General features: G+C 43.1%; 1 protein-coding gene across 2 annotated transcripts in view; it reads left to right on the top strand.

Annotated features, from left to right (window-relative positions):
* ldlrad3 (low density lipoprotein receptor class A domain containing 3) overlaps positions 1-13,759 on the top strand; it is a 118,669-nt gene extending 104,910 nt beyond the window's left edge. For both annotated transcript variants that reach the window (XM_039001380.1, XM_039001379.1), the window contains exons 5-6: positions 10,447-10,849; positions 11,279-13,759. In XM_039001380.1, coding sequence (XP_038857308.1) covers positions 10,447-10,849; positions 11,279-11,495 — 620 coding nt within the window. In that variant the 3' untranslated portion in view covers positions 11,496-13,759. The remainder of the gene's footprint in view (positions 1-10,446; positions 10,850-11,278) is intronic.
* Positions 13,760-14,245: the final 486 nt, after the last annotated feature.

Genomic DNA, 14,245 nt, shown 5'->3' with positions numbered 1-14,245 from the left:
GGGCTCAACTTTATCAGAACATGTCATGGCTGGAGACACTGGGTCTATGTGGAAAAACCACTGGTCTCTGTTACTGTTGCAGATAAGCCATGCCCAGACTGGTCCAATTGTGGGGTGTGCATCTGTGTGTGTGAAGGAGATATGGAGGACCCACTCACGTTGTATTTTCATTACCCCTGCCATATATGATCTCCTGTGCTGAGCACTAAATCACCTTCAACCTGATCTTCAGACGCTGACAAAGACTCCTGTCACCACCAGTTCCCATGTGGCTAGAGTTACAATGAGAAACGCTCGGTCTGTGCCTGTGTGTCAGCCCCCAACCCCATTTGCAGATCAGTGTCCCATCTATGCTCCCAAACCTTTTTGTCTGTAATGTCTTTTGTTATTTTGTTGGACCCCAGGTAGACTAGCTGTTGTTGTAGCGTCAGCTTAATGGGGATCCTAATCAAATCTAAATCTAAAGACTTGACTATGTTTTCTCCAGCCACTGCGATATACTTTCCTGGCCAGAGGGGGAGCACTTTGAGTTAAAATCCTGTAGCTACAATTCTCCTGGTATCATTTAGTGTGAGGCATATTCTATTCTATTAGATCTAAGGGGAGCAATATAAAGTCCTCTAAAGGTAGCTTGAAATATGTCTAACATTTAACATGTACCCAGTTGGATTTCCCTGTTCAAAGCCTGTGAACGTTAGGACAGGAACCCCAAGGAAGGTATTAAGTTGGATAAATACCCAGTGCTGACTGAGTCTATAGGCTAATCTAATGGGATTTGATATAAGCTGCATACATTTGAAGGGGAACATATCCTAAATTCTGCTAGTTTTCATAACCTAGGGCATGGGGAGGATTTGTTGCTGTAAGAATGGGTGAGCTAAAGGACCGGTTTGTTTATTATACATCTCTAGGTGTGACACAAGGTGTGTGTGTGTCTCTCTCGCTCTCTCTCTCACTCTTGCTCTCTCCCTCAATTCAAGGGGCTTTATTGGCATGGGAAACATATGTTTTCATTGCCTTAACAAGTGAAATAGACAATAAACAAAAGGGAAATAAACAAGGGAAATAGACAATCAGAAATGAACAGTAAACATTAAGCTCACAAAATTATTTAAAGAACATAGATGTTTCAAATGTTCTATTATTGGCTATGTACAGTGTTATAACAATGTGTAAATAGTTGAAGTACAAAAGGGAAAATAAATAAACAGATAAATATTGTTGAATTTACAATGGTGTTTGTGCTCTTCTGGTTGCCCTTTTCTTGTGGCAACAGGTCACAAATGTTTTCTCATTATTTGGTTGGGCCTAGTTGTGTTGCTGTCTTGTGTGTGTTTGTGAACAGAGCCCCAGGACCAGTTTGCTGAAATGACTTTTCTCTTGGTTAATCTCTCTGTAGGTGATGACTTTATTATGGAGAATTTGAGAATCGCTTCCTTTTAGGTGGTTCTAGAATATAATTGCTCTTTTCTGGATTTTGATTATTTTCATCCTAATTCTGCTCTATGTGCATTATTTGGTGTTTTATGTTGTACCCAGTGGATATTTTTGCAGAATTCTGCATGCAGAGTCTCAATTTGGTGTTTGTTCCATTTTGTGAATTCTTGGTTGGTGATGGACCTGAGATCTCACAACCACAAAGAACAATGGGTTCTATAACTGATCCTAATATTTTTTGCCAGATCCTAACTGAGATGTCAGCCTTCATGTTCCTTTTGATGGCGTCGAAGGCCCTTCTGGCCTCGTCTCTCAAATCGTCCACAGCTTTGTGGAAGTTACCTGTAGTGCTGATGTTTAGGCCAAGGTAGGTAGCATTTTTTGTGTAGGTGGAATTTGTATTTGTGGTCTTTGGACCTTTTTTGGAACACCATTATTTTTGTCTTACTGAGATGAACTGAGCCCAAGGACCCAGGTCTGACAGAATCTATGCAGAAGATCTAGGTGCTGCTGTAGGCCCTTCTAGTTTGGGGACAGAAGCACCAGATCATCTGCAAACAGTAAACATTTAACTTCAGAGTCTAGTAGGGTGAAGCCAGGTGTTTCAGATAGTTCTAGAGCCCTCGCCAATTTGTTGATATAAATGTTGAAGAGGGTGGGGCTCAAGCTGCATCCCTGTCTCGGCCCCTGGCCCTTAGGAAAGAAATCAATATGTTTTTTGCCAATTTTTACCACACACTTGTTGTTTTGTAAATGGATATTATAATATACTATGTTTTCCCCCAACACCGATTTCCATCAACTTATATAACAGATCCTCATGCAAATTTGAGTCACACGCTTTTTTGAAATCAACAAAGCATGAGAAGACTTTGCTTTTGTTTTGTTTGTTTGTCAATTGGTGTGTGCAGGGTGAATACATGGTCTGTCGTATGGCAATTTGATAAAAAGCCAATTTGACATTTGCTCAGGACATTGTTTTCACTGAGGAAATGTAGGAGTCTGCTGTTATGATAATGCAGAGGATTTTCCCAAGGTTGCTGTTGACACATATACCACAGGAGTTATTGGAGCTAAATTTGTCTCCAGTTTTGCACTCAGTCTATATTATACACTCAATAAAACATACAACCATATACAGCTCTCTCTCTCTCTCTCTTGCTCCTCACCGCTGTTTCATTCCCTCTCTTTGTTTTTATGCCTTTCTTCTCTCTCTCCCGTGTGACCGAAAGCTTGCTGGATCGAATCTCAGAGCTGACATGGTAAAAATATGTTGTTCTGTTCCTGAGTAAGGCAGTTTAACCCACTGTTCCCCAGGCGCCAAAGATGTGGATGTTGATTAAGGCAGCCCCCCACACCTCTCTGATTCAGAGGGGTTGGGTTAAATGGGGAAGACACATTCAGTTGTACAACTGACTAGGTATCCCCCTTTCCCTAACTCCAAACATCGCCACCGATGGCGGCAATTCTCCCCGTAACAGCATCACCAACTCTCCTCGTCAGGCCCTGACTTCAAGCACAGCAGCTACATCCACATTTTTAAAAACAGCCTTTTTGGGTACTTTTGTGAAAAATCAAAATGGTCTAATTTCCTGTTCCTGTCATGAAGTTAGTGGTTGTTATTTTACCCTGCTTACTGGCTGTGGAGCTATATCTATATATGTCTGTGTCTGTATACTTTTCACTTTTAATGAGTCTGATTTCTGCTGTTTTACACTTGAAAAGGACATGTTTTATCTCAAAGAGCCTCACCTGCATAAATAAAATGATAAAGGACATCAGATAAAAAGTTTGGCAGTGGCCATGGCTCTGTATCTCTCTCATAGTGTCCTGCTGCATCCATGGGGTTTTGTGATAGCTCCCTTTGAACGCACACACACGCACACAGCATAGCTGTCTCCTCTGGGAGGTCTGTCCTCAACCTGTGGATCCTGCAGACTGCAGACAGACAGACAGACAGATGGACAGACCGACTCCCTTTGTCTCTCTGACATGGATGAATAGTACTCCCAGGGGGCATTAGTGTGTGTGTACAGCCACTACTCCCACCCTTCCCTTCCTCTCTCACCTCTCGGCCCAAAGCACACAGTTACTATGGAGACGGGCCCCTCAGGTTCAGTAGGAGGGGCCTGTAGTCAAAGCTCTTTCTAACCACTGACCCCTCCCTTGTCTTACTATTCCTGCAGAAGGTTCTGTCCCCCCAACCACACACACATCACACCAGCACCCCACCGCTTATCTCTAAGGAATTCTGCATTTGAAAGTCTTTGACACACTCTGTGTTGCACCAAAGCACCCACCCGTTTTTCTTCACTGGAATCCCTAATGACAAGTCATTGTTGCACTATTCCAGCCAAGTCTGGCTCCCTGCAATACATTTTATTAATCCACTCTTTCACTTTGTCCCAACGTCCCTCCCTCCACCCTGCATCACTCTTTCTTCTTCACTTCTATTCCTTCTATCAGTCTTTCAACCCCTCCATTCCTCAATCCCTCCGTCCTCTCCCAGTGTGTATGGATGTGGTGCAATCTGTTAGTGGTCTCCATTGCCTGCCTCCAAACATGGCTGGTCGTGCTGCTGTAACCGTGTGACAGAGTGTAATGGCCGTGGTGATAGTTGCAGGCAATGGAGCGGACAAGTTATTACAGGACAGGCAAATGGAGACTTGATAGAGCATGAAAACCTCTCCTCCCAGCTCTGTGGCGCTGGGGGCTGCCTCCCTCCCTCCCTCACTACCTTTGGCTCTTTTATTTTTTTCTCTCACTCTCTATCGTGGCCTCACTCACTCTCTCTCTTTTTCTCTCTGTTGTTCCCTCCATGTTGTTGATCCCACCCTACCTCTCTCTTTCGCTCTCATTCTCACTTTCTCACTCATCCAAACACTCTCTGTCGTTCTCTTCCCCTCTCTCAGAACATAATAACAGGAGAGGGTCACACGGGACATGACATATGAACACTAGTAACGCAGCAGCAGCAGGCAGGGAGGAGTAATGGTGTCTGTCAGGGAGCAGCTAACATGCTACGCTATGCTATCACTGCTAAAGAGAGCAGCATGGCCAGACAGCCAATGGAATTCTGAGAGGAGAGGGGGAGTATGGTGTCAGTCCCTCAGCCAAGTTGCCCACCACATCCACCACAGTCATTTTTAAGAGTTTGTTTTTCCCTCTCTACATACTGTTCCACCGACAGGAATCTGAGAGTGAGTAGCTAGCATATGAATAGTACTCCCAGGGGGCATGAACAGCATGGCCCATACTACTTGTTTGTCGTTTTTCATTTATAGATTTCCCTCCATGTGGGTTAGGATTTAGTTAGCAGATTTGGACCAGAATGAAAGACGTGTTGTAATTTTTGAATAGTGTTAATTGCTTTTTTTCTCACTTAGTATGTGTGTGAGTGCGCACATGCGCCGGGGTATATTTGAAGCCTGTTAGGCAGATGGCTTGTCCGCCTGTTTGGGCTGTGTTTTACCCCTTCTTCGGCTGTTGCTCTGGAGGGCTGCCCAGGGGGTGAGGGGTGTCGGCCTCCCTTCACTGGGGGAACTTGGACAGGAGGAATAGTCCTGTTTGAGGTTTTAGTCCTGCACTGAGGGGAACCAGTTTTCCCAAAATGTGGTGAAAATATAGGAACAGACTGCCCCCTAGTGGTACGTCTCACCACTACTCCACTCCACAGCATGGTCATCTTTACTCTGGCTCAAGCTAATGTGTTGATCTGAGGAGCGGCCAGCTTTGTCACTGACTCCATTGTTGCACCATCATCACAAACCTCTCTCGCTGTCATGTCCGTGCCGCCAGCTGAACCAACACCTGTAATTATCAACCGTTACACGGCGTTTCCCCACCTCCATGGAATGAGGCAAACACACCAATCAACTGGAGACGAAGCAGTGGAATGTTATAGCAGGAGATAGTGTGTTTTTCCCCTTGTTTTCTTTTTCTCTCTTCTAAAGGAGAGTATGTGAATACATTATGTGTTAAGGTACGTAGAGAAAGGATTTGCTGTGCTGTGTACGGCTTTATTTGTATAGATGTGGATCTCCTCTCCTGGAGTATGAGCAGGGAAAATGTCTCTATTCCTTTATTCCAGTATTGCCAGCTCCCTATTTCTCTCTCTCTTTTGTCATTCATTTTGACATGAGTCGCTCATTAGCATACTTGCCGGCAGGTGTCCAATCAGGATGAAAGAATGCGCTTCAAAGAAATCCCCTGTATCCCAGCAATAAAATGGCAGTGTTCTGTTAATGTCTGTCATAGTTTGATTTGATCAGACAAAGAAGAGTTTCAGTGCTGCTCGTTATAACCACTGCATGTTCAATATGTTGGCCCTCAATATAGCAGGCATTCTCCAATACCGTGTCTCACTTTCCTGTATGTCTTACTCCTGTCTATGCATCTGGATCATGAGCAAGAAAGAGATTAGGCAGGTAGAAATGACTTTATTTGTCAGGCTTTGTTTTTAGGTTTGTGTGTCACACTGTAACTGCACCCTTGTGTTTCTGTGATGACACTTTAAAGGATCTACCTCCCACTCCACATCCTCTCTCAGTTCAAATGACAAGAATACACCTGGTGGGACTGCATTTCTGAGTCAGGCTGTCAAACACACTGGCATTTATCCTACACCCGTATATGGTCTCGGCCGTAATGTTAGAGAACACACTGTTGAGTTTTCTAGTAATTGATTCACACAGTCAGCAGTCTGTTTTTTCATTGCCCTTTTATAAGAGGTGGAGAAGCATGGCTGTAGAATGACCTGTACCACTGCACAGTGGAGGCATCAGAAGAACTGCTGAGAGAGAGAGAGAGAGAGAGAGAGAGAGAGAGAGAGAGAGAGAGAGAGAGAGAGAGAGAGAGAGAGAGAGAGAGAGAGAGAGAGAGAGAGAGAGAGAGAGAGAGAGAGAGAGAGAGAGAGAGAGAGAGAGAGAGAGAGAGAGAGAGAGAGAGACTGAATGCAGTTGATGTATGACATGTTCCTGTTCCAGCTACATGTCATCTCCATGGTAGTAAATTACTGCCTATAGAGGAGAGGCTGGGGGAGATGGAAGAGAGCTGGGAGGAAGGAGGAGGCAGTGCAGGTACTAAGAAGGGAGAGCAGGCGCTGAGAGGATGGGAGAAGAAGGGGGTGAGAGAAGCCACTCTGGTATGATTAAAGTGGTCTGTGGGAACAGCAGGCAGAGCCTGTGTGATCCCTGGCCCTCTACCTCTTCTGGGGGGAAAGGTTTATGAGCACTTAGAGTATAGAGACTCTGCTAGAGGTGATGGTGTCATCTGGGAGTGGCAAAGCTCCCTTATGGAATAGAAAAATGCGTGTGTGCTTCTATTCTGATGTGTCTGCATCAGAAACACCAGTTCATTAGCACGGAGCAGGTAGTGCAGTAGAGACAGAACAGTAACCTTTTCATATAGGCCCTCTATCGCTAAACACACCAAATACCTACCCATTGTGTATGTGGAGGCATTATGAGCATGGACGTCACCAGGACCTGGCTTTTGGGGCTTTAGTCCCAAATGATTTTGGGTCAGCCAATAAGCTTTTGCGCTGCTGCAATGGTGTAAAACAAAATGTGTCAACTGAATGTGCCACTTAACTCCCAAAGTCATCTAACCGTTATAATCAGGGGCGTAGTGCTGCTGGTGCGCAACAGAGCCACGCACCCCCACTTTTCACAATGGTGCTATGTCTCTCAAGATCACTTAATGATTACTTATCAATCCGAATATAAACCAAATATAATAACATGATAATGTCAGGCCACTGTTATGCCAAAAACACCATGTAATTTCTTATGTGCTGAAATGTTAAAAATTTTTCTCATGAGGTGGCTGTGTTTAACTTCATCTGGTCTCAAATGATTAGTTCGGCCGGTTACTTACTTACTGTATATCTTTCAAGGAGATTGAAATGCATATTCACATGAAAGTGATTGGGATCAAATGGTTGCCGTGCAGCATGGACGTTCACCTGTAAGACGTGAATAATTATCATTCACGATTGACAGTGATGATGGCCTAATTCATAATAAAGTAGGCCTAATTTGGTGTTTTAGGATTTCACAAATATAACGTTTTCCTTTAGCTACTTACAGTATGTGTAGGCAAAGACAATCATACAATTTGGATGATGCATTGTATGTACATTCTAAAATTCATGTTGGTACCAACTTTCATTCAGAAATAATGGCGTAATAATTATACAAAAATGGTGCTCCGGTAGGCTACATCAAAAAGTAGCACTAGACCACTGGTTATAATGAATGTAAAGCACTTGCCGTGTGTGGTCAACTGATAATTGGGACGACGTCGTTGCGTTGCTTTGAGACAAACATGGAAACTCATCTTGATAATTCAATCAATGTCAGATTTCTGTTTTCACTGAATCTCTGTTTGGATATTTGGTCAAAATTAGGCAGACAATTGTTAGCTAAGTTTAGGGAAGTGCTCATGATCATTAGTCTAGCAATTGAAAGTAATGCAGATTTTACACACACATTAGGCCTATAGTCTACCTAATGAGCTTCCCTGATGTTTTCTACACACACATTAGGCCTATAGTCTACCTAATGAGCTTCCCTGATGTTTTCTACACACACATTAGGCCTATAGTCTACCTAATTGTAACGGTTGTCCTCCTCCTCTTCGGAAGAAGAGGAGGAGTAGGGATTGGACCAAAGCGCAGCGTGGAATGTGGACATAATGAAGTTTATTAAAGTAAAGACGAAAAACCGAAAACACTTCAACAAACTACAAAATAACAAAACGACGTAGACAGACCTGAACATGGAACTTACATAAATACACGAAGAACTCACGAACAGGAACAGACTACATCAAACGAACGAACAAACCGAAACAGTCCCGTGTGGTGCAACATACACAGACACAGAAGACAATCACCCACAAACAAACAGTGTGAACAGCCTACCTTTATATGGTTCTCAATCAGAGGAAACGTCAAACACCTATTCCTGATTGAGAACCATATAAGGCTAATTACACCTGACCTAAACATAGAAACACAAAACATAGAATGCCCACCCCAACTCACGCCCTGACCAACTAAACACATACAAAATTAACAGAAAACAGGTCAGGAACGTGACACTAATGAGCTTCCCTGATGTTTTCTACACACACATTAGGCCTATAGTCTACCTAATGAGCTTCCCTGATGTTTTCTACACACACATTAGGCCTATAGTCTACCTAATGAGCTTCCCTGATGTTTTCTACACACACATTAGGCCTATAGTCTACCTAATGAGCTTCCCTGATGTTTTCTACACACACATTAGGCCTATAGTCTACCTAATGAGCTTCCCTGATGTTTTCTACACACACATTAGGCCTATAGTCTACCTAATGAGCTTCCCTGATGTTTTCCTGAACTTTTCAACACTTTTCTGATGCATTTTAGTCACTTTTATACTACCGATGCGAATACACATTCGTACGCTTTTCCCATAGACTATTCAAGTCATTTGACACATGTTTTATTGTTTAAAAAGGTCATAAGGCCTCTGCATCGTTTCAATAACAATATAGTTGAAACTACTATTGGCTTCATTGATTTACTGAATGTATTCCCTTGTAAATGTAGGCTAAGCTAATTGCTGATAGATGATTAAAACCAATATTGTAACAGTAGGCCTACCGAAACAATAACCTCATATGGGGTTACTGACCACACTCGATTGAATTAATGACAAAAAGTGTTGACTATTTGGCCTTGGGGAGAGCACAGCACATGAAAGAAAACAGTGCTGCAGGAAGGGGTGCTGGAAGTGTTGCACATACATTGAAATACATTTGCCAAACCTAGTGAGTCTACAGTCAGGAATCCAGCAATCGGGCAGCCCACGTGGAAAATATAAAACAGCTGATTGTTGTTGAGTTGTGGCTGTCAATGAACAGCAGGCAGCAGCTAGAAGGTATTTTGCAATATTTCAAAATACAATTGCTGGACAAATAGGAGTTTGAGTAGGTGAGTGCCACTGGAAAGTTGTTGGACTATAATTTTCTCCTCATATTGTAGGCCTAAAATCTATGTATCCAATATTTTCATTTGCGTATGCTATTGGTTGCTTTAAGACATGGGTCATTCATTTTATTGATCGCAGTATGTAAATGTCAGAGTCGCTTGTCATTTTGATCATTTATGTGGTATAAAAAAGTATTATTGTAATGTCTCCAGTCATGTACAAGGACGTAGAACTCCAGGAAATTATTTTTGAAAGGCCCTTTTTTTCTCGGACCCACAAACCCCTCACTCCCTGGTCTTCAGGACTGAGCCCCGAATATTTTGAAACTCTGGTGATCGCCCTGATTATGAGTTCCTTTTGTCTGTGCGTCTGGCGAGCGGGACGGGTGGCAGCGGTGGGATCCCTTTATCTGTTTTTCTTTTACTGCGCTAATTACTGTAGTATTTAATTTTTGTTTTGGACCGCTCTCTGCAGAGCTCAGCGCATAATGAATAGGACCAAGGAACTGAGGGAAGGAACGGCCCGGGTCTGAGTGAATGAGCATCACCATGACAGGGGAAGGGGTGTTGGTGATTGTTTAGTAGCGACTGTTGGGGGAGGGGGAACGCACATTTTATTCAGGCTAGTTCTGAGTGCGGCCCTTGGTCTCCCCAGACTACCCGCCCCCATACAGGAAATGTTTCCCTCCTCTCATCTGGAATAATAAAGCACAGTGCTCCTTATTAGTGTTGCAACTCCTGTTAATGTCAACCAGTAGGCTGCTGCTGTGTTTCTGACTACTATCCCACTGTTCCCTTTTCTCATCTTGACCTGTGAGTTCCTAAGTGTTACTCTCGTGTGTGTGCACGCATTGCTCACTCCTCAACAGCAGTAATCTGACCTTCCCCGTAGTGTTGCTCTCTGTTTTCATCTCAGACACGAAGCTCCTGAACTCTGCATGTCCTCTAGAAAATAACTGTAAGATCATTTCCCCCTTAGATCTAGTCCTACATTAAACAGATCCATATATTTCCCTTCTCTCCTCCAGAGGCTCCAGGTCAGGACTTTGTAACCCTGGACTACCGGCTGCGTTACTACCCCAGCATCACCTACGCGGTCATCGGCAGCGCTGTCATCTTCGTCCTGGTGGTGGCGCTGTTGGCCTTGGTCCTGCACCATCAGAGGAAGCGCAGCGTGCTGCTGCCCCGTGGGGTCCGGGGGTCCTCCCACCACCACCACCACCACCAGCCCCTGTTGCTATCCCGCCTGGTCATCCTAGACCGGGGACATGTCCACCCGGCTGGCCCTGGCCTCTCCCCCACCTCCCCGTCTGCTGCGGCCCAGTACCCTGCAGGTCCCCCAGGGCTACAGCTGCTGTCTGGGGCCCTCTACCCAGCTGGCATGCCCATGGACTCACCACCTTCCTACTCCCAGGCTGTACTGGATGTCAGGTAGGCTGAGAGTCCGATTGAGACATACTGTAAATGTAGTGTACTGGAGGGGGTAGTGTGAGGCTTATCATTTTGCCAGCTGTAGCTTTGTCTATTTTAATGTGTTTGTTATATTCAAAATCAAATTGTATTTGTCACGTACACATATTTAGCAGATGTTATTGCGGCTGTAGCAAAATGCTTGTGCTTCAAGTTCCGACAGTGCAGCAATATCTAACAAGTAATATCTAACAATTTCACAACAAATACCTAATACACACAAATCTAACTAAGAATTGATCTGTCTCTAAACTTAACTAAATACAATTCAGAATACTTCTGACCATAATTTGTCAATTTATTAGTTAGGACGTTAGAATGCAACAGTGCAATAGTAGCATAATTATATGTACGCTCCTTTACTTATCTATTTCTCCATCTCGCCTCCAGCCGGCCTCCGTGGTTCGACCTCCCCCCGCCTCCCTACCTCCCAGACGGGGAGGAGCTGCCGTCAGAAGGTGAGCTGCCCCAGTACGAAGCCCCCACAGTGCCCTCCACTCAGCCCAATACATGCCCATCTGAGCCCCCTACACCCAGAACTGTGGCCCCAGGCTTGTCCCGGCCTAGCCTCAGCTCCAGCTCCAGAGAGGAGTCGGACCAGCTGTAGTCCTCTGGTTACTGCATCTACGTAGGACTACAGTACCCAGCCTCAGCGCTGTGGATGGCTGAAGAGAGAAGAGCTGTGCGATATGTTAAGGCTCAAAGCACTGTCCTGCCTGCTGTGGGAATGAGAGACAAGGCACTATTCTACCTATAGCTACAACTGACTGACTTACTGAGACACTTGGAATCATTACTCTTGTACGTTGGCGCCCTCTGCTGGAAATGTATCTACATATCCCTGACTGGGCTAACTACTCATTCAATCAATCAGTCAATCATCAGTCAATTGCATTTAATCTGTGGCTATATAGTGCTTTTTACAAATTAATTTCCCACAGTCTGCTTAACAGAAACCAGAGCCTAAACTTCTAAAGACTGAGAAAAACTTCCTCAGCCTCCCAACACTATTCATCTCCTGTTGGACTGGTGAAGACCAGTTGGGTGGTTGGGCGGAGATCCTTTAGCTTGGATTAAATTGACTGGATAGATGGTCAACCTGTGTAGTACAGTCATGCATTAACAATGAAGTAGGAGTCGCACTAACTAACAGTATTTGTGGTACTCATAATGGGTCAAATGTCACATGGTGTTACAGTGGCAGATGTATATGTTGTTTAAGAATAGTGAAAAAGGCACAGTGTCATATCTGTAATGTTACAGTTTAGCACATTAGGACAACCAGCTAGCCACAGAAGCTCTTGGGTAGTGGACATACTGCACTTCCCTCCCATCCATATTGCATGATGCTGGTTCTCTTCAATCTCTATTCTCATTGGCCATCTCTTTCATTTCATAGGAATAACTGGAATCATATTTCTCTGTTATAGAGCACTTGTGGTGATTGTTGGGTATGCACGTAACTTATGTTTTGGCAGGAACTCAAATGGAAGTATTATTTGAGGATGAGAACATGTGGATGAAAATTCTCTGACTGAGTAAGGTCCCAAAGTGAGGTTGTTTATTTTGGTATTTTGTTTATTCTGTGCCTTTTCAAAGCACTAAAATATAAGTTAACTTTATGTCCACTCAGGGTCTAGTTTGACAGCTGTTCATTGAGATCTTGTTCTACTGCCCATGATAACAGTGCAAATTGCTTTATTTTGATATATCTCCTCAGACACTTTGGCAGAGAGGAGCAGAATGTTCAGACTGCACTTCATGTCTGACTAGTGTTTTTATGTTGATGAATGTTACACTCTGCTGCCTGAGAGCACAGGACAAACATTTTGTCAGGGAAGAGATAAAGAGGAAGTGCAGAAATGATGTGGACTGGAGCAGAGACCCTTCCACTCGGTGCCTTGGAACACAAGTGTGTACATTTAAATAAGCCTACATTTTAATTTAAATCCTCAAGTAAAAACAAATCTCAATTGCATACAAGCATTTTTGTTGAACAATGTCTATTTTCAAAACGAGGCTCACAACACACAGAACTATGTGGCTGCTTGCAAAACAGTAAATACACAAATACATTCAGCAAGGCTAAATGAGACAGAAATTGCAAATTCATCAAAAGAAGACGACTTACTGCAAAAACATCAACACAAACATACAGTGTATTGGGGTATTGTGTGTAGGGGAAAAAATAATTTCATCCATTTTAGAATAAGGCTGTAACATAACAAAATGTGGAAAAAGTCAAGGGGTCTGAATACTTTCCCGAATGCACTGTACATATAGCTGACAAAACAGAAAGTTATTCTGTCTTTTAAAAACACCAGTTGGTCAATAGATTTTCTTTGCAGTCACTACTACATCATGATGATCGAAACAGGAAATACAACTATCAAAGGGTGCAGAACTATGGACAATTACTCTCCTTTTATGCATACTTTACCAAACTATTTCATACACATCAAATCAAGTATTATTCCTGATCAAAAAGAACATGGAAAACAAAGCACATGGTTTGCAGAATTCATTCACTGGTATCATCACAATCCAATTCCATGTATTCAATACATACGCTGTTCTGCTCATAGGTTTGTAGATGTTCCATTGGCAAGCAGACACACAATCCCCAATAGATATAAGGACAGGTGAATACAGTGGAGGAAAACAACTGAATTTATAGGCCTCAATCCTCACCAAACCAAAGGTGTGTAATATTGGAGATGGCTTGTCTCATGAGTACTTGGAAGGAACTGAACTTCATTTTCTGCATCTCTGCATGTTGTAAACAATCATAAAACTTAGGCTGTCCGCATTGCGTAGATCTTTCTCTATACTGTACCGGATTTACTATGAATAAAACCATTGTCTATTTTGTGCAGTAGTATTAACTGATTGCCGGAAACAGGGAACACATTGCAACCTGTTCTCTTCTGATGAAAACAATGTGTTGACATTCTGTGAACAAAACACTTAACAGCGATTTTTTTTTTAAATGACAATTGTATTGACATTGTTGCTAAAGTTAATCTAAGATATGCAATCAAGTACAAAAACAAGAAAATGATCAGACAATCTACAAATGTATTTAAGCATTTCATCATTGTTGTTTTGCTATACGGACATTTAACCACAGTTCCAAAAAATGCTTGACTGAGAAAAAACTGTAAGAGCATTATTCAACCCAGTAAAAAAGTATTTGCTCAATTGACTCTCATATATTCACTGACAAAAATGATCAGACTTTTTCTCCTTGGTTCCATAATGATGTGTTACTGACTGCACCATCTCCCAGCATGTATTTCCTGACAAACTGAAATGAATCATCACAGATGTGGTTGGTCGCGCATGCAGTGTTATCAC

This window comes from Salvelinus namaycush, chromosome 9, assembly GCF_016432855.1.
Source record: "Salvelinus namaycush isolate Seneca chromosome 9, SaNama_1.0, whole genome shotgun sequence".
Taxonomy (NCBI): Eukaryota; Metazoa; Chordata; class Actinopteri; order Salmoniformes; family Salmonidae; genus Salvelinus; species Salvelinus namaycush.
This window is presented reverse-complemented; position numbering and strand designations above follow the sequence as displayed.